Genomic DNA, 21106 nt, shown 5'->3' on the forward strand with positions numbered 1-21106 from the left:
TGCCAGCCCTATTTCCTTAGGGATGTCCTGATCCCACCCACTGAGTGAACTCGTCCTCCTTCTGTCTCACTGCCTCTGCAGCACAGTCATGCTTCCTGGTAGTCACTATGGGTGCAGAGGAGTTCAAATCCAGCCTAGGGCAGTTACCAACTGTATGGGCTTGGGCAGGTCACCTAACATTCCTCAGCTATCCCCTAAAATGGGGATAATAGCAGCACCTTCCTTCCAGGCTTGTGGTGAGAATAAAATGAGGTCATATTTGGGACGTCCAAACCTTGCACTGAAAAGGTGCACGGCTGCTCAGGGCCAGGGCTCTTCTTCGTAGGAGAGTCTCCTGGTGTCTGCTGGGCTTGCTGTCCGCTGACTCCATTACGGTGCTTCATACAGGAGGAACACCCTCTCCCCTCAGGGAAGTGCCACTGCTCCTCAAAACCACCACCAGCACCAAACCACTCAGCAGGCACAGCTCTGCCAAACACGCTCAGGACCTACCGGGAAGCTTGGCAGAGATGCTCTGTGCATCCCTGCCTGCTGGCATCCTGGCTCTTCCCTCAAGACTGGAGCTCAGAGGCCACTAATTGCCATGATCCTCTCAGCTAGCAATGGTCCCTCCCCTCTCAAATCCTTCCACTTTCCTATTTAACCTCTTCTCTTTACATGGAGCATCTCTGGGAGTGTCTTCTGTTACTAGATTGTAAGCTCCTTAAAGATGACTGAGTTGAGAGAGATGACGACATGGGCAACAGCAGCTCCCCGCACTGGGCGGTCTCCCCTCCGGTGCATCCTGTGATCGGCTGCCACTGTGCTTTTCCTCAGGCAGACATCCTACACTCTACCCTTCGATAAACCCTCGGGGGTCAAACAGAAACCCCTCTGTTGGCCATCTGGAGCTCTTTATTAGCCCCTGGTCCCCTAGTCCCAGCCAGTCCCCTTTCTCATGATTCCTTTCCAAGAACTTCCTTGCTTGTCCTCAAGCATGATGCTCCATCTCCTGCTTCTGTACCAATATCCTGGCTATTCTCCAGACCTTCATGGCCTCCCTCCTTCACATCAGCCTCTTAGTTTCTCAGGCTTCCAAGACACACCTCAAGTAGAACGTGAGCTCTTTGGGGACAGAAAATATTTGTTTGCCTTTGTATCCCCAACATTTAACATAACGCTTGGCACACAGTGAACAGTAAATAAATGTTTGTTGATTGACTGTCTGAGGATACAAAAAGACCTTGACTGGGGGACAATTCAAATAAGGTACATTCATTCCACCTTTCGCTAAATGGAACATAAGTTCACTATGAGTAGAGATCATTTCATTCTTTATATTTCTATCACAAATGCGCTAGCACACAGCAGACTTGTTGCTGGCCTGATGACCCAACAAGATTCTGATAGGCTAGGATGGTAGGACAAATCTAATAGGATTTATTATTCAACAAGCATTTATTAATAATCTGCTGCTATTGGGGCAGCTGGGTGGTGCAATGGATAAAGCACTGGCCTTGGATTCAGGAGGACCTGAGTTCAAATCCAGCCTCAGACACTTGACACTTACTAGCTGTGTGACCCTGGGCAAGTCACTTAACCCCAATTGCCTCACCAAAAAACAAAAAAACCCAACAACAACAAAAAAATCTGATGCTATGTGTCAGGTACTATATTAAGCACCGAATGGGGGAAACAATGTACACATATATACATACATATCTGCCTGTATAGATATGATACATATCATACATGTAATACACAACACATATAATACATATCATGCATATGCTTATGTGTGGGTATATATAAATGAGCCATGGACTCAACATGGAATGACAGAGAGACATGGAAGCCAAGAGCGCCACCCCTGCTTTTAGGTGGCACCATCGAAGCCCACAGCCTGCTGTCAGGAAGACAACTATCCTGCTGTGTCTGCCCTGCTCAGAACCTATCTGAAGCCAGTAGGGTGATCCATTTTAGATGCACCATTTTAGGAAGGTACCAGGTCTTGACAAGCTGGAAACTCAACGGACGAGAAGGCCAGGCACCAGACAGAGGTTACAGGGAGGCATATTTTGGCTCCTTTCTAACAATCATCCAGGGCCACTTTGTGAGTGGTAAGATCTCCATCTGTGGAGGTTCCCAAGCAGAGGCAGGATGAGTGTCTGTTAGGGGTATCATGGAAGGGATCCCTTGGCAGGAAGGGCTTGGATTCAAAGAGCTCTGAAGTCCCTCACAACTCTAACATTCTGTGACTCACTTTGTATTTCTGAAACAGTAGCCCTAGCCCAGGGCACTATGAACAGAAGGAGCTGGACAAATGTTGAATTGAACTGATGCTAGAACAATTGTCTGAGGGGCCAGAAAATTCTTTGGGACCAAAAGCTGGCAATCTTACTACAACTTAGTATCCACAGAGCCACAATGTAACTCAATTTTTTTTCCTTTGGTGGACAAAAATCAGAGGAAGTGCATTCTTAGTCAGACACAATGCTTAAATGGACTTCTGGGTACAGATAAATGAGGGCTGGGTGGTCAGGAAAGGCTTGGTGGATGACTTGGGCTGGACCTTGATGGGTAGTTAGAATTTGGATTGGCAGAGAAGAGGGAAGGGCATTACTGGGAGGGGGAATAATATGAGCAAGAGTGTCGTGGCAGGAATGTCCAAACTGAAGAACCGTTTGTCAAAACAAGAGGATTTGGTCTGACTTTGCAGAGCTTAGAAAATGTGAATTTGATCCTGGGTAGATAATAAAGAACAATGAAGGTTCCTAATCAGTGGGTAACATAATCAAAGCAGTATTTTAGGAATCTTAATTTTAGGACCAAGGTGTGACAAAATTCCTTATGTAGCTCTAGAAAGCTTTGGGAAAAGTGAGTATTTACTAGAAACAAACACTTACTTTGTGCCTCAACTTGGGCATATAGAATGGGATAGGAAACCGGGGAACAGGGCAGGAAACATGGGAAAAGAGCGTGTGACTGTGTGTGCATGCGTGTGTGTAAGGAGGGCGGTCATCAGTGTCCATTAAAATAAGTAGACAAATACGGAAAAAAGAACAAAAGAAGAACAAAACATCCAGGATATTTAAGGAAGAAAGTAGAGTTTACATTTCAGGCTGAAGACCAGAAAAAACAGAGACAGACATATGGTATTTAGGATTTCCAGCCCAGCTGGTAAAAGTGGCATCTTAACTATCAATATAGTCTAACAGAGTTTTTTTAATCTTTCAAGTATAAGATTTACTGATTCTGTGACTTTGTCTTGAGCTTTGTATACAAAGCAGGTCAACAATTTGCTTTAGTCATTACCCTGAATATTCCCATGGCGTTTAGCTCCAGTAGGTTCTGGGGTCAAACAAAGACCCCTCAGTATACTACAGTTTCCAACACTTTTCCCGCAGTCCTGTTATCATTGCCCCCAGTTACATCGATTCCTAGGATTAGAGAGTGAGTGTTGAAAGGGATCCCCAAGACCTCCTGACTCCAAATCTAGTGCTCTTCCCATCAGACCAGGAGGCCAAGATTTCTGAAAGCAGCAGGGCCTGTCCCCATATGTCCAAGCATGTTTAAGCTCTCCGAAGAGGAAAGCAGAGTCCTCGGACAAGCTGAGAGCTGAGAAAGCCTCGCTTATCTGACCTGTCCTCTCTCAGCTTGACCAAAAGCCCTGTACACCAAGGTCATTTGCACACCAGACCCTTTTCTAGGTAAGATGTGCATATGATGGACAAAGAAGAGAATGCTCCTGGGACTATGCTTTCTAAGAAAATACATTTCATGCCCCCCTTGCTGTATGAAATTACTTAAATTACTTTTCAGTGGCCACAGAAACATGACCAGAATGTTTGCAGGATTTTTATCTGCAGAACATTTTAGACTTACTGTGTATAGCTCCAGAAAACAAAACTAAGACCAGAGTGCAAAAGCCACAGAGATATAGACTCAGTATTCTCCAGAACTTCTGAACAATGAGACTTAACAACACTGGAATGGAACTGTCTGTCCCTGGAAACATTCAAACTCATCAGGGACATTTTAGGGGGCCTTGGACAACGTAGAAGACCAAACTAAATGACTTTAGGCATTGCTTCTGGTTCTAAGGGTCTGTGATTCTAAGTCCATGGTCTACAAGGATTCTCTTATTGCCTTGAGAAGGACTTTTGAGGGTCTGACAATAATCAATACATTAATGAAAATTTACTGAGCACCTACATATAGTAAGGAAAAATAATGAACTCCCTCCAAGAAGCAAAGTCAAACTAGTCTGCTTTAAAAAGGTGATGCCTTCCAAAAAGAACAACTCCCTCCCACCCAACTCCTAAAGTTTCAGTGGCTGAGGCCTACCTGTGCTCCATGTAGCAGCTCAGGGGCTCCACGCATGTAGTGATTGTGCCAATTTCAAAAGTAGACTTCACATCTGAGTCAGGGTGAGTCTGGAGTGCCTGGACAACATCAATAACATCTGTGTAGCTGTAAGAGACAATAGAAATGGATAACTAATAGTAAAATTTCTATACTTCAATATACAGAGAAAATAAACAATATGAACTAGAGATTTTTTCTTTTTTTTCCCGGGGCAATGGGGGTTAAGTGACTTTCCCAGGGTCACACAGTTAGTAAGTGTCAAGTGTCTGAGGCCAGATTTGAACTCAGGTCCTCCTGAATCCAGGGCTGATGCTTTATCTACTGTGCCACCTAACTGCCCTGAGCCTTTTTTTTTTAAATTTTGAACTTAATAAGTGACAAAGATGAGCACTTCCATAAACAAAGTAGAACAGAAAAATAGGATTTTATAAAAAATTATTAATCTCTTATCACATACAACTTGCTTTTCCTTGTAAAGTATATATATATATATATATGTATATATATAAAAATATAAAATTCAATGTATAACTTTCAAAACTGTCCAGTTTATCTACATTTCCTTTTGGCCCTTTTGTTCTCTTCGGTGCATTTTAAAATAATGTTCTAACAGTCCTCTTTTCCTTCCTTGCCTTTGACAGCTACAGCTTACCCGTTCTACTCTCCAATTCTCTCTCTCTCTCTCTCTCTCTCACACACACACACACACACACACACACACACACACACGAAAGAAAACCCTTATAATATGTATAGTCAAGTAAAACATTCTAGTAGCCCATTCTATTTTAGCATAGCTCTCATTGTCAGCAAGTTTTTCCTGCCTTCAAAACCTATACACCTCTCCCAACCCCCCCAAAACCCCTATACCCATATTTTTGCAGCTTCCATCTATTGGGGCTAAGTAGAACAAGTCAAATCTTTCAAATTCTTGAAGACACCTTCCATGTCTCCCTTAAGTCTTCTAATTTCTAGGCTACAAGAAACCTGTGCCAATCCCCCTTAATGTCCATGTCTTTCCCGTTATCTCCAATTTATTCTGTATAGACCTTGTCTGGACATATTCGTATATAGCTGACATCTTCCCCCATTATACAAAGAGCTCCTTGAGAGCAGGGACTATCTTTTTACCTTTATTTGTGTCACTAGCACTTAACCCAATAACTGGCACATAGTAGGCATCTAATAAAACTTTGATCTTGGGTTCTATAAATTTGTAAGTAGTTGTCTATTTCAGTCTCCTGTTTAAAGACAAATGAATGCCACTATTGGAAGACTACCTAAATGAGTTTAACAATTTAATCCAATCTCCCACACTGCCAGACTGCACCTCTTACTAGATCCAGAAAATAGAGGCCATCCATAATGACACGCTTCTCTTCTAATCCAGACTTCAAAACTCCTTGACTTCAGATTATGTTCTTTCTTCCTTTGTTCCACTGCCAGATGAGGACACAATCCTTTTCCTTGTCAAGGCCAACCTTTCCATTTGTCCCTTCCCATCTTTAATGATCCTCACCTCCCCTTTAACTGCTATATCCAATGGCCTTTTCTCAGCTCTTACCCTTCTTGATCACTGCAGCATCTGACCCTGATGATCAGGCCTTCATCTTGTGTGCTCTCTCTCTTCCTCCCCTGATTTTTATCATGCTGTTATCTCCTAGTTCTCCTTATACTCATATAACTATCTCTACTAGGTCTCCTTTGCTAAATCCCTATCTATGTCCCAAACCTTTTTCTCTTTTCTCTCTGCACCCTTTCTCTGGTGAACTCATCGACTTCTGTTTTAGGTTTCAATGGTCATTTCTATGCACACACCTTCCAGATCTACATACCTAGTCCTAATCCCGCTCTTGGGTTCCAGTACTTTGTCACCTATTGCTCACTGCACAGGGAACTGGATGTCCCCTTTAAGCAACTCAAATATACTACCCCCAAAACATAAATCTTTATCTTCCCTACAAACCCTCCCCTTCTCCCCACTTCTCTTTTTCTACTGATTGCACCACCTTCTTCCCAATTGTCCAGGATTAAACCTTAAAGCCATCCTTGACTCTTTCCTCTTCCAAGCTCCTCCATAACTCATCAGTTACCAATTCTGGTCAATGGCACCTTCATCCCCTATCTCACATTTTTCTCTACACACTCACAGCCATCTCACTGGTGTTGGCCCACATCATCTCCGACCTGGGTTCCTATAGAAACCTAACATTGGTTCCCTGCTTTCAGTCTCTTCCCTCTCCAATCCACCTTTCTCACAGCCACCAAAATAATATTCCTAAAGCATGAGCCTGACTACATCATTTAAAAATGTAAACTCAGCTTGGCATTTGAAGCCCTTTGCAATTTTACTTCCTCTGCCACCACCTCTTCAGTCTAACTTCACAGAAATCTTTTTTTCATATACTCTATGTTCTAGATGAACTGTTCCTGCTGCTATTCCCAACCTTGGCATCCCAGCTTCCCACCTTTGTATGGCCTGAAAGTGCATGTCCTCCTCCCTCCTTCCTTAGAATCCCTAGCTTACTTCAAAGCTCATCCCATGTGCCACTTCTTACAGGAAGCCTTTCTGGATCCTTTTCATTATTGGTGATCTTTTCCTTCTCAAACTATAATGCGTGTACTTCACTATTTAGGTTAGATGTTATATTCCAGACTCACACACACAGAATTTAAGCTTCTTAAGGGCAAGGACTATTTCTCATTTTGTTTTTGTATTCTTAGCACCAAGCACATCACTGCACACAACAGGTACTTAATAAATATGAGTTGAATTCTCGTGGCTTGCAAGAGATCGTAATGATTGGTTAGTGTTTTAAAAGATAAAGTGCTTTTCTCACAATAACCATGTAAGAAAAGTAGTACAAGTGTCAGTATCCTTATTTTCAGATGAGTAAATTGGAACTTTCAGCTAAGATGGCTACCTGTATGGGAGGCAAACTACCCATTTTCCACATACTGATTTCAGCAAAACCCTGAAGGCGACACCAGACCAAATAATGATCAAGAAATCCAATAAGAAACTGTTTCTCCTAAATGGGGTATGTATGAAAAAAGAGTATACAAACACGGAGGGAGGGATGGAGGAAGCAGGCATCAGCTCACAAGTATAATACAATGTAGATTTTAAGTAAAAAATAACAACAAAATGCTAGGAGAATTCTGTCAAGGGGAAATCAGGGAGAGGCTTCACAGGGGAGGTGTTACTTCGGTTGGTCTTGAAAAATGGCTAGGATTTGCTAATTTCTCTAGGTCTACATTTCTTCATATGTAAAATGCAGAGGTTGGAAGAAATTATTTCCAGAGCCTCTTTCACCTCTAATATTGTATGAGTCTGTAAATTCAATGTCATCTGTCTTGGATGATTTGTGTCATTATATTTAAACTATGTTCCATCCAAGTCTGGAACTTCTCACACAGAAAAGTTGTAACGACAAAAGCAGCACACACAGCAAACCTACCTAGTTTGCCACTTGAGGAGGCTGAAGAATGCATGCTTTACCAGAAAAAAGACCCATCTGACATTGGTCTAAATTGAGTGTGTATCTGAAAAACTGTCTTCTTATTGGTCTAGAATCAGTTACCCAGTAATGTTGGCTGATTTGTCTTGTCAGAGGCATGTAAAATAGTCCATTTATATATTTAGAATTTTTTTCCACTACAGATATTTTTGTAAGAATTTCCATTATTAATTACTAAAAATTATTTTAGTTAGAAAAATAATAATAAAGTTCATTTGGAAGAACAAAAGGTCAGGAACTTCAAAGAAACCGAGAATAGGGGCAGCTAGGTGGCACAGTGGATAGAGCACTGTCCCTGGAGTCAGGAGTACCTGACTTTAAATCCGGCCTCAGACATTTAACACTTACTAGCTGTGTGACCCTGGGTAGGTCACTTAACCCCAACTGCCTCACCAAAAAAAAAAAAAAAGAAAGAAACCAAGAAAAAAGAGGTAAAGGAAGTAGATTCAACAGTATCAGACCTTAAACTATATTACAGGGTGAGAGCATTGTTGAAGTGGAAAATGGATCATTTAAATGATTTTAAATTAAAATTTTCTTGTAAAAACCTATGTAGCCAAGAATAAAAGGAATGCAGGAAATCAGGAAAAAAAAAACCTTTCCAATCTCTCAGATAGAATGTGACTGGGTTGGAATATTGCTGTGGTGTAGGAAATGATGAGCTAGTTGACTTGGAAAAATATGGAAAGACTTGGACTTGTGAAGGAAGATACTATCCACCGACAGAGAGAAACAGATGACTAGTGAAAATAAGCATATATCTTACATATATATGTATGGGTATAGATGTGTATATGTGTTTATACATATCTATGTAAATGTAAATGTATATCATCCATCTATCTATCTATATCTCTTCATGTTTAATTGCAGCCTTCTTGGAGGGGAAATAATGTAAAAAGTACACAGCAGAGAACAAAAGAAAACCAACAAAGAAGCAAAGAATGGCTGGACATATCTGAAAACAACGTGTAGTATTTATTATATAGGTTTTCTTGAAATGGAAATTTAGTGTTTTATATTGAATCTTTTCCTGTGTTCTGCTGTGTACATGGCAACACTTGTTTTTCTTCTCTTATTTTGTATTTTAGTCTCAAATAAATTTTAAAATTTACCCCCCAAAATTCTATTATTGACAATTGGATAATACTGGGAAATTTGAAGAGACAAGCAAGTGAATGCTCTATTGAAAAAAAAAATTCAAGAGCCTAACCAAATACCAAGGAAAAAAATTGAAGCTAATTCCAGTTCATATTCACTCCAAGTGAGCCTCATGAACAATGTGTTATGTTACCAAACGAAAAGGAATAGTTTTGCCAGAATACCAAAAGAATTTGCAAACAAAACATTTCTTCACTTCTTCAGAGGAGACATGGCTTTCTCACTGTCAGTATTTCCTTCAACAGCACAGACAGCATCCTAGTAGGTGGTTTCATGACTATCTGTAACCAAATAGCATCTCTACACTTAGTGAGGCTGCTCTTTGGTTTAAGTCTATTGCCAGGGGGCAGCTAGGTGGTGCAGTGGATAAAGCACCGGCTCTGGATTCAGGAGGACCTGAGTTCAAATCTGGCCTTAGACACTTGACACTTACTAGCTGTGTGACCCTGGGCAAGTCACTTAACCCTCACTGCCCCTCAAAATAAAATAAAATAAAATAAAATAAAATAAAAAATGAGGTCTATTGCCAGACCCACACTCAAAAAAGGCCCACACTCTGCAGTTTGTGGAGGACCTGTCAGAGCTGATGCTCCCCTAGCACACATAGCATTAAACAACCCAGGTCATCTACCTCCATCCCTTTAAGCAAATGGACATTGCTAAAGAGACATCTAAAGACTTTGAAGAAAAACAAAAATGCAGCTAATTTGAAATAAGACACTACCATTTTGGTTTATGTAAGAGGAAAATAAAAATTGTTATAAAGGACTTTTGAGGTGAATAGTATTCCAAATTAAAAAAAAACACACTAAAAGCAAGCAAGCTTGTCTTCACTTATTAAAAAGTTTGTAATACTGTTCAATTCAGAATCACACTGATTGGAAAATATGATTTTAACAGTTAACTTATATATAAGACTCCTTATATATAAGTACTTTCGTTTTACTGCTCATAAAGTAAATATATTAGACTACCTATTTGATAAGATTATTGTTAGGAAAGTACTGTACAAAGTATAAAGTGCTATCATCATCACCACCACCACCATCAAGAGGGAATGTGGTGAAAAAAATCTTAGACTTGTAATCAGAAGATCTGGGTTTGAGTGGGGGATCTGTGTCTTACAGTGTGGCTTTAAGTAAGAAACTTCCTCTTGTTGGGGCTCAGGATCCTTTCTTGTAAAATGGGTTATAATATTTACATTCCTTCCACAGTTTTGTGAAGAAATCACTCTACAATTAATTTTTTTTTTTGCAGGGCAATGAGAGTTAAGTGACTTGCCCAGGGTCACACACAGCTACTAAGTGCCAAGTGTCTGAGGCTAGATTTGAACTCAGGTCCTCTTGAATCCAGGGCCAGTGCTTTATCTACTGTGTCACCTAGCTGCCCCCGGTCTGTAATTCTTTTTTTTTTTTTTTTTTTTTTTAGGCAATGGGGGTTAAGTGACTTGCCCAGGGTCACACAGCTAGTAAGTGTCAAGTGTCTGAGGCCAGATTTGAACTCAGGTACTCCTGAATCCAGGGCCGGTGCTTTAACCACTGCGCCATCTAGTTGCCCCCCAGTCTATAATTCTTAAAGTAATACAGAAATGAAGAGCTAGAATTAAAATTTTAAGTTCTCCCACGTTACACTGCCATTATCTAAGCTTGAGAGCCCCAATCCCTTTAGCATTTTTTTCTAGAACCTATCTGTGGCCATTCTCTAGATCCATTCCAGTTTCTCAACATTGACTCCAATATGCAAGACATACAAAGTAGACACTTATTCTAATACTATTCTTTTTTTTTTTAGTGAGGCAATTGGGGTTAAGTAACTTGCCCAGGGTCACACAGCTAGTAAGTGTTAAGTGTCTGAGGCCGGATTTGAACTCAGGTACTCCTGACTCCAGGGCTGGTGCTCTATCCACTGCACCACCTAGCTGCCCCATATTCTAATACTACTCTAACCAATGACAAACAAGTGGAAAAGTTACTTTCTGACTATCATATCATTCTTAGGCAAAGCCATTGTGAGGAAAGTGCTTTGTAAACCCTTTAAGCACCACAGAATGAGGAGAGTCAGAGATCAGATTATATGGCTGTTTGATCTATATGTGCAGCCTACAGAACACTCTCCCTCCAACCAGCGTCCCCATCTAGTATCCCACGGGGTTTCTTTTGAGTCTGAAGTATGTACTACCTTATTCTCTTGCATTTCGTCCAGTTTATAAGACTTACTCAAGGTTTTCCTTGTCTTTCGGTTGGAGGATTAACTGTCCTACTCCAAGAGCAGAAATCATGGGCATCTCTCAGTTGGCTCTAGAGTAGGAAGAGTTAGGGGAACCCATAACACATCGGGGGCAGGACACTTGCAACTAACTGTTATCCTTATTTAAAACAAGAATACCTCATCCCTAAAATTTCTCTAAGGCCCAAACTCAAGTTATACATCATAACAAGTACTTTGAGGGAATAGATTCAGAAGGGACCTTAAAAGGCTATTCAGTCTAACCTCCTTTTACAGACCAAGAAACTTAAGCCATGGAAAAGTTAAGTGACTTGTCCAGGATTCCATAATCTTCCTGTATTTATGTCTCAATCCAATATTCCACCTGTCTCTGGATGAGTGTGATTTCCCCAACACCCAGGTGAGGCAATTCACTGCTAATTTGGGCTTCTTCCTTACAGCTGTGTACACAGGAGTTAGCCTGTCACTTATCAACTTCAGCTCTCCCCAAGAGAAGAAAACAAATGTGAAACCTTTACTGTCTACTCTTCAGAAAATGCTGAGGAGTTTAAAGAGTAGTGTTCCAGTTTCCTCACCTCTGTAAAATGATAATAGAGTTAGTGGAGAGAAATCCACATACACCCTGGCATACAATATAAAATGCAGGTCAGCCATAGGCTATGGGCTGTAAAGGGACCCAGTGGTTGGAACTTCGATGGATTCTACTCTTGGAAAATGAGACTCCTATTCCATTCATCCTCTTCTCCAGATCATTTCCCTGGATAGTAAGAAGGTTCTGATCCTGCACTTCCCACACCTTTCCTTTAAATTCTCACCCCTTAGAAGAATCATTACTTTTAAATCTTAGGCCTAGGAGGTTGGCTTTGTTCCCTCTTATTATTTAAAAAAACAAAACAAAAAAAAACAACCTTTGGAGAAAAAAGATAAAGTTTGGTATGTGAGACACTGATTCTCATTTCCTAGAGCAGAATTAGACAATAAGCTGCTCAAATGAAAGTCTTTCAAGCCAGCCTCCAAGGGCTTTTCAGTTATTTCAACACAATAGCTTTTCCCTCAGAGAGGAATGGGCGGGACCCCCATCAGACTGCCCTAAATTTTCAAAACATTTTCAACATAGCATTAACCTTTACTCATTCAAAAGGAAAAAAATAATAAAGTGCAAAACAAGCTTTAATCTTTCAGACTAGCAGCCCAAGCCCAGCCTAGCCAAGCCTAGTGGAGCCAAGCTCTTCCCAGAGAGGGCCTTTTATCCAAGGACCCCTAGGAATCCAGGGCCCTTCAGCTAGCTCTTCTTGTCTAACACAATGGAGTAATAAAACATTAAGTGCTTACATGTGCCAGGCAGCCACAAAACATTGGGGATACAAATAAAGAAGCCCCTACTCCCATCCCAGCCTCTCCCTCCAGCCATGACCCAGAGAAGCTTCTTTAGATAAAACTGCCAGAAGAGGACCTCCCTTTAAATCTTTCAGCCAATTAGTAAACATTGATGAAGTGCTTGCTCTGTGCCAAGGGGGAGCTAGGTGGCACAGTGAATAGAACACTGGCCCTGAAGTTGGAAGGACCTGAATTCAAATCTCACCTCAGACACTTACTAGCTGTGTGATCCTGGGCAAGTCACAACCCCAATTGCCTTAAACATCTGGGCCCATCTCTAGTCATCCTGATTTGTATCTTGCCACTGGACCCAGATAACTCTGGAGGAGACAGTGAGGTTGGTGACCTTGTTCAGCCCTCCCTCATTTCAATCCAATTCAGTACAAGTCATGATATCAACCTGATGTCAGGATCCTCTTCAAAAATGAAGGCTAAACAACAACTCTGTACCAAGCAGGGTGCTGAGCACCGGAGATATAGAAAGAGCTCACAATTGCAGGGGGTCAGTGCTTGCAGAAGTTCCACCCAGGTGATCAAACACTCAGCTTATCTACCCTATGCATCTAAACCACACTTTGTTTGGAATGCCCTCCTCTATCACCTCCCCTGATGGAATCATTTTTTCCTCCAATCACAGCTCAGGCTTCATGCTCTTCCACAAAATCTTTTCTGATACTTAACCAGCTGGAAGCACTTTCTCTCTCAAACTTTCCTGGAGCACTTCCAGATCTTTCCTCGGCCTGGATGTCTGCTATCATACTGACTGTGTGAGTGTTCTATCCCACTTAATAGACTGCCCGATCCCAGAGGGCAGGGATTATGATTTTATTCCAAAGGCCAAACAATCCCAGGCATAGAACAGGTATATAATACATTTTAGTTGAATTTAGACTCTCTTATTATGGTAGTAAAATCTGTGGTTCTTTTTTATCTGCTTCCTGCCATAAATCACCTTCATCAAACAGTGGGGGAATAGCCTTTTTTCCTCCAAAGTAAGGCTACTTTCTAAGGATCTAACTGCCTCCTAAAGACTATTACTTTCTCTGTCTTTGTATATTCACTTTAACCCTATGATTTAAGCAGGTCAAAGGTTTTGTTAATTCAATTTCAAAGGCAACCACCAGTCAGTCAACAATTTTAGTTGATGTGAAAGCCTTAGGGCCTTCAATGCCAACCGCCAATATCGGTGAAGTCAAATGGAACCTGGAAACAAAAGAAAACCCTGCTTTGTGCTCAGAAGGGCAACAGACTTCCCCTAAAGGATTACTTAAACTGTCCAAAGACAAAAGCCATCTGTAGGGAGTGAAACTCTAAACCTCAGCTCATACCAGAGGGGATGGCCAAAGACAAGCAGCAAAGGAAACTGTCCAGGGTTCAATATTTGAGCCTTAAGGGCACAGTGCTGGCCAGTAATAACACTGCCCTAGAGACAGAATCTTTAGGACAAGCTGTGGAGTCCCACAGAGACACTCTGGGTCAATTCAGGTGCTATGGTAACTCAATCTGAAGGTCCTGATTTGCTAAGACAGGAGCAAGGTCTTTAGTATGAAAGGAAGACCAGTCTTCACTCCAGTCACATGGAAGATGCCACTCTTGCCAAAACCTCTGCCTTCCACTTGTGAAACTGCTACCCTTGCTGTGAACTGGAAAATCAACAATTCAATTCAATTCAGTAAACACTGATTACACTCCTACTATGGATAAGGCACCATAGTCACAAAGTGAGAAAGAGTCCTTGCCTTCAATGAACTTATATTCTCAGGGTTGGGGGTAGTACAAGGTCACACCATATAGTACTAAGAAAATTTAGTAGGAGAGCACTAACAACAGGGGGATTCTGGGAGGTATGATGGCTAGAGGTTCATCAGCTTGGCTGAACCTAGAGTTCCCGAAGAAAAGTAGTATGAAATGAGAACAGGAAAGTGGATGCTAGGCCAAGGTTATGTTATAGGTAAGGGGAGTGATGCAGGCACAGCTGGGCCTTAAGAAGGCTATTATTTTGTCAGTTGTGTGGAGACTTCAGTGGGGAGACTGGGGAGGCAGGAACATTAGGAGTCTGAATCAAAAAACAAGTAGTTCCCCTTCTGCTAGGAAGGTAGAAACTCCATCAGATGCACATTGTCAAATTCTTCATCTTACTCCTAGCTCCACAGCCCAGGACCACTCTTTACTCATTGGCTGGAATGCCAATTCATTCCATGACTGCTAAAAACAAATAGACAGGATGAAGCAAGTCACTTCATGGCTCAGACTATTTATTTGCCCCAGCAGTGGCATGCATTTAGAGAAAAAGTCAAGGCAGCTCCACAGAATTGTAGCTTGGGGAAGAGATATGACTGCCAGGGACAGTGGGTCTCATTTCCTTCCTGTATCTCTTAAACATGATCCCTTCCCCTTCTTGAAGCCTCACTTTCAGAGCTGGGGCACCAAAGGCAGCCTTTCTTCTTAGCCTCTTCTCTAGTGGAAACAATGAGCCAATCTGAGGTGTGACATTGTGAACACAATAACTGCCCCTGACTTCAGTGAGGGACTTCTCTGAAAGAGAAGCCCCACTACACATGACTGACCAGTGCTTATCCAGCTTTTTCTTGTGGACCTTCAAGCAGGGGGAGTTTCCTACCTACAGCAACTATTCAGTTCCACTGTGGGAATTAATTGTCTGTAATTGTTAGGAAAACTTTAGTCTTTCTGCAACTTTAAAACAATTTTTTAAAATTTAATTTAATTTTTTAAAACATGTTTTTCTTTCTGCAACTTTAAAAAAGTTTTTAAAATTACAAATAATAAAAGTTGGCATTTATATAGCACTTTAAGGTTTGCAAAGCACTTAACAGATATCTTATTTTATACTTAAAACAATCTTATCAAGAAGGGGCCATTATTATCCTCATTTTACAGATGAAGAAACTGAGGATGAGAGTGTTTAAATGACTTGCTTAGATCAAAGACCTAGTAAATTCTGGAGCAAATGGAATTCAGATCTTCCTGACTCCAAGTCTAGTGGTTGACCTCACTACACCACCTCAATGATTCAACCATCATGTAGACATAAAACAGGGGTCAAAAGTTTATCCCAAATCCCTAACCTTCATAAGGACAAAGCTATATGAGTTAAACTATTAAAAAGAAACCAATAAAAAAAATACTTTTATTCTGGATCTTCTTTTAGGACTGATTTAAGTTCTATGACTTTTGATGCCATTTTCATTCCTTCTTTCACTCTCTTAAAAAAAAGAACACAGTGTGTGTACACTGGATATATGGTTGCCTTTTTGCTGATTTCACTCTGCATCACCCTGTATAAGTCTTTCTGGGTTTCTTTGCTTTCTTCTTTATATTTGTCAGTTTTTTTAAAAACAGTACCACAATGTTTCATTATATTAATATATAATTTAGGCGGCCACTCTCTAATTTTTGTATATAAAGTTGGTTTCTAAGTTTTTGCAATTACAAATGGAGCATCCATGAATATTTATGCACAAATCACTGCCTTCCCTCTTTTTATAATTTTTTGAGTGAGAGTTCTAGCATTAGAATGAATAAGCCCCAGTTCCTTTAACCAGTGCTCATATGGTTTGAACTCCAGCCTCTATCATCCTGCAACCTTCCTTGGGACATGCTAGGTCCTTCCAAATGTAAGATAGCCCAAATGGGGAACACGATGACCTAGCTGCAGTCCAAGCAGGGCAGAGAAGAGCAAGACTATCAAAACCTTGCTCCTTCCACATTCTCTCTTTATTCAGTCTACCGCTGGTGTGCCTTTCGGGGCTGACCATCAGTTACACTACTGACACAGTCCCACACCTTTTTCACAGGAGTTGCTGTCTAGCCACATCTACTCAGGCGCTTACCCTTGTAATACCACCAACAATCTGGTCTTTTTCCGGGTATATGCTGATTGTCGGGCACTGCGGTTCTGCTGGGCCTCCAGGGCACTAGTCAGGTATCTTTGGAAATGCGCTGCACTGAAACATTCAGAGGTGTCCATGGTTTGCTTATACACCATCCACCTAGAAACAACATAAACAAATTCAGACACAGGGTGATTTCCCCCCTAATTGCTGTTCAGATGACTTCTATCAATTGTTCTGATTATGAGAACTGCTTGAACAAAAGCAACTATTCAGGGCGGCTAGGTGGCGCAGTGGATAGAACATCGGCCCTGGATTCAGGAGGACCTGAGTTCAAATCCAGCCTCAGACACTTGACACTTACTAACTGTGTGACCCTGGGCAAGTCACTTAACCCTCATTGCCCTGCCCAAAAAATTTTAAAAAGAGTGATGCCTTTGGCACCTCTTCCTCAAAAGCAACCATTCTCTGTGACTGGTATGGAGCAAAGCAGTCCCAGAGGTGAAAAATCAGAAGACACTGTGCAAGGCAATGTTCTGCTAGCTCTGGGAAGGAACAAAACAAGGAAAGATGGTCTAAAATCTTTTTTTAGTTAGTCTATAACCTTAATTAAGCTCAGACCCCAAGCCCTCCCCTTCCTGTGCTCTCATCTTTCTGACCAAAAGCTTTTGTTCGGTGTATATGGATACCTCCTCTTCTCAACAAATCCCAAGCCACAAGGACATTTTCAAAAGCACTGACTAGCAACTCAGGCAAAGAAGTACAAATATGAAGATGAACTTATGGACAGTGAGAAATACTGATTGACAGAATCCAGAGAATTTTCTCCTAAAAATTTCCCTTATCTGATTTTACAAAACACCAGTAAAAGTTGAGATGATTTAAAACCTAGTTCTGTTCTCATCAACCTGCACTAGGGTAAAAAGCAGGTAGACTGAAAAAAATGGTGATCAACTGTGAGCTTTGGGAAGGCAGGGATTGTCTTTTACCTTTCTTTGTTTCCTCAGTGCTTAGCACAATGCCTGGAACAGAGAAGCTCTTACATTGATTATGTATGTTTATTGACTGACTGACTGACTGACTGACTGACTGACCTGAGAGGAATGAAAGAAATCACAAAGCTAGTTGGACAGGCTGCTGTTTAGTCAGTCTGTCCGTACTTAACAAGAACAGGGTTCCCTGGCACTTCCCAAGGACCTCCCCTTGTAGAGTTTCCAGACAAATCCACTCCTCCTCCAGCTCTCTACTGCTTCCTTCCTTTCTTCCTTCCTCTGAGACAAAGCCTAGACATAGCCAACATCAAGGTGCAGATAAGCATTTCATTCAGCAGGACTTTAAAAAAACCACCTTTCTTTTCCAATTAACTAGCATTTATCTTCTCTCTCTCCCACTCCACCCCACCCTGAAAATCAAACCAAATCAAATACTTAATTCCCACACTGACCAAGTCTAAAAATGTATCTAGTTCTGCATCTTGAGAACATCCCATCCATGAGGAGATAGGAAGCATTCAGTAAAGCTTTCTTGCCAAATAACCAGATAGTCTGCATGAGATGGGGGGAAAGACCTCCAACAGGTGCCCTGCACACTGGGCTCTAGGAATCCTTTTATTCCACAACCCTTGCACCGCTGTGAATTCCTCCATTTTCTGAGGATCAGACTTCAAAGAACCCTTGGCCCACTATTTCCCGTTTCCATAACGGTCACTGCCTCTTATTTACCTCTTCAACAAGGCCAAATGGTCATACCTGCATGGGCACATGGCCAAGCACATGGCCAAGGGGTCTTCTCATCAGACCAAGATCTGCTCAATCCTTTTTACCCAAAGCAAAGACAAGGTCAGCCATACCAACCTTCCATACTCCTTGTGCAGAGCGACCAGGAAAGCACTTAGGTCACTGGCATGACAACCTGGAAGGCCGGTGACAATGCTGATAATCACCTAGGGCAAGGACAAGACATTCAACAAATAAGCAAGAACTGTGTGAACAAACAGTGCCAGGGTGGAGGCCAAGTTTAAATTGTGGGTATGGAAAGCATTCAGCAAACCTTATTAGACAGCTTGGTGGCAGGGTGGGTGGAGCTCAGGACTTGAGGTCAGAAAGACCTGAGCTGAAATCCATCCTGTAAGAAATGGGTAGTTGTCTCCTCTCAATGTGGATATAACAGTCAGTCATACTCCCCCTGACCTGTTTGTAGGACAAAGGTCTCAGATCTCCTCCTCCCCCTCAGGTTAGCAAGGTCACATGGTTCAAGGAGCCCTGGTCTCAATAAGGTCTACTCCAGAGTTGTGTCCATATAAGGAAATATAAGGTCCACTCCTGAGTCATGCCCATACAAGGAAGAGGGGTGGGAATACTGCGTTCCGATTAGCTAGTTTTTGCGGGTAAAGTAGATTGTAACCCCGACCAGTGATGAAAAAGGGGAAGGTCCATTTGCGTTAGGGACTAGGGTATAAAATAGGGCCTGCGAACCCCCTTTCTGGGCACCCACTAGCTGCACACTAGGGTGCCTCCTTCTCACGAGAAGAAAATAAAGCCTTTGTCACTTTGCTGCTGAGTTCCTGAGAATTATTGAGAAGAGGATGGATTTTTCCCTCACACATCCTCAGGCACTAACTTGCTGTGTGCCTCAGAGGAGATAGATCACAGTTTCAGTTTTCTCCTCTGTCAAATGGGTATGATTTGTGGTGAGGACAAGTAAGCTATAATATATATAAAGTTCTCCACAAACTTTAAGGTACTATATAGTTGCTAGCTACTGCTATTATTGTTACTAATAAAGTGAATTTGTGTTATTATTACCCAAGACGTGGTCATTAATCTTATGGAATTTATACTTTCTTAGGGGGACAAATTGCAAAGATAATTATAATAATTTTATATGGCAAGTACATTACAAAGCTGGCCCCAAAAATAGGTATATATGGACCAAGGTGGAAGGTTATTACAGATATGGAGCATAAAAGAAGGAGGAGGCAGCATTTGAGTTGAGATTTAAAGGATAAGTAGTGATTCATCAGGTGAAGAAGGAGGAAAGATTTTTAGGAACAAAGAGCATTGGGAGAAAAGATATGGAAGCAAGAGAACCCAGGGGGTTCATGGAGCAGAGGTTAGGCCTCCATCACTGGAGCATAGAAAGCATAGATGAGAATAACATAGATACTCTGGAGACTGGAGAGGAAGCCAGACCAAAACCAAAATGAAACAAAACAAAACAAAACAAAAAAAAACCCTGAAATTTATGTAGAAGAAAATTAGGGAGCCACTAAAATTCCTGAGCCTAGGCATTACTAGATTATTTGGTGGTGGGATGAAGGATGGAAGTGGAAAGACCAGTTAGAAAGGCTGACTGAGGGGCAGCTAGGTTGCACAGTGGATAGAGCACTGGCCCTGAATTCAGGAGGACCTGAGTTCAAATCCAGCCTCAAACACTCGACACTTACTAGCTGTGTGACCCTGGGCAAGTCATTTAACCCTCATCGCCCTGCAAAGGGGGGGGGGCAGAGAGAGAGAAAGAAAGGCTGACGGGTAAGGAGATCTGTGCTTGGGAGAACTGAGAAGAGAGTGGGGCTGGCCATGATGACTGTGCTAAATCTTCCAGGGATGGACGGGAATGAAGTACTTGATGATGGGCCCAGGAAAGGTCAGAGAAGACATCAATGATAACACCAGCCTCACAGACAAGAGAAACAGTGTGATGGTGGTGCCACAGACAAAACTGTGAGTTTGGCTTTGGTCTGACAGATTCGAAGGGCTAAGATAAAGCTGTCCTGTAGTAATTAAAGCTGAACGGATCTAGGGTTCAGAAGATAGGCAAGGGACAGAAACACAGATGTGGCTGCATGGGGCAGTTGTTGAAAGAGTCAGTGAGGGGCAGCTAGATGGCGCAGTGGTAAAGCACCGGCCCTTGGATTCAGGAGTACCTGAGTTCAAATCCAGCCTCAGACACTTAACACTTACTAGCTGTGTGACCCTGGGCAAGTCACTTAACCCCAATTGCCTCACTAAAATAAAAAAAGAAAGAAAGAAAGAGTCAGTGAGTTCAAAGAGACAGAATGTAGAGAAAAAAGGAGCACATATAACTGAGTAATGGGCAACAGCACTGGGTCTACAGTCTGTGGGTGTGGCTGGAGTGCCCCCCCCTGCTCTCCTCTGCCTCAGAGAATCCCCTGCCTCTTTCAAGGCTCCATTCAGGGACCAACTTCTTTGTGAAGGTTCTGCTGAGTTCCCAGGTTGTTGGTGTTTGCTCTTGTCTCAGATTACTCTGCATGTGCCTGGTTTTTATTCCCCAGGAGAATCGCTGACAGCAGGGACTGGTGTGGCTCTTTGTCCTCAGACTCCAGCAAAGGGGCTTAATAAGTGGCCACTGATTTGGACTGTATTCATTGGAAGAGGAAGGGAAAGTGAACATATTTTTCTTTCCTTAATAATTTAAAATAAATGACACTGGGTTTAATAAACTAAAAGTCTTTATGAACAATGTTGATTTCAAAGCACAGAAGCCCAGCCCAGCTCAGCTCCATGTCCCTGTGCTAACTCCAAGCTTCAGGAGGCTCAACCCTCAAGACCAATGTCAGCCACAGGGAAAACTGGGTAGTCCTTCCTTCTTACCTCCCCACCC

General features: G+C 41.9%; 1 protein-coding gene across 1 annotated transcript in view; it reads right to left on the reverse strand.

The window, feature by feature from the left end:
- The window catches only part of DNAAF9 (dynein axonemal assembly factor 9), a 167585-nt gene that overhangs the window by 35382 nt on the left and 111097 nt on the right, over window positions 1-21106 (reverse strand). Inside the window, exons 26-28 of the mRNA XM_043969556.1 lie at window positions 18337-18425; window positions 16484-16642; window positions 4327-4452 (exon numbers count right to left, since the gene is read on the reverse strand). Coding sequence (XP_043825491.1) covers window positions 4327-4452; window positions 16484-16642; window positions 18337-18425 — 374 coding nt within the window. The remainder of the gene's footprint in view (window positions 1-4326; window positions 4453-16483; window positions 16643-18336; window positions 18426-21106) is intronic.

This window comes from Dromiciops gliroides, chromosome 6, assembly GCF_019393635.1.
Source record: "Dromiciops gliroides isolate mDroGli1 chromosome 6, mDroGli1.pri, whole genome shotgun sequence".
NCBI classification, from domain to species: Eukaryota; Metazoa; Chordata; class Mammalia; order Microbiotheria; family Microbiotheriidae; genus Dromiciops; species Dromiciops gliroides.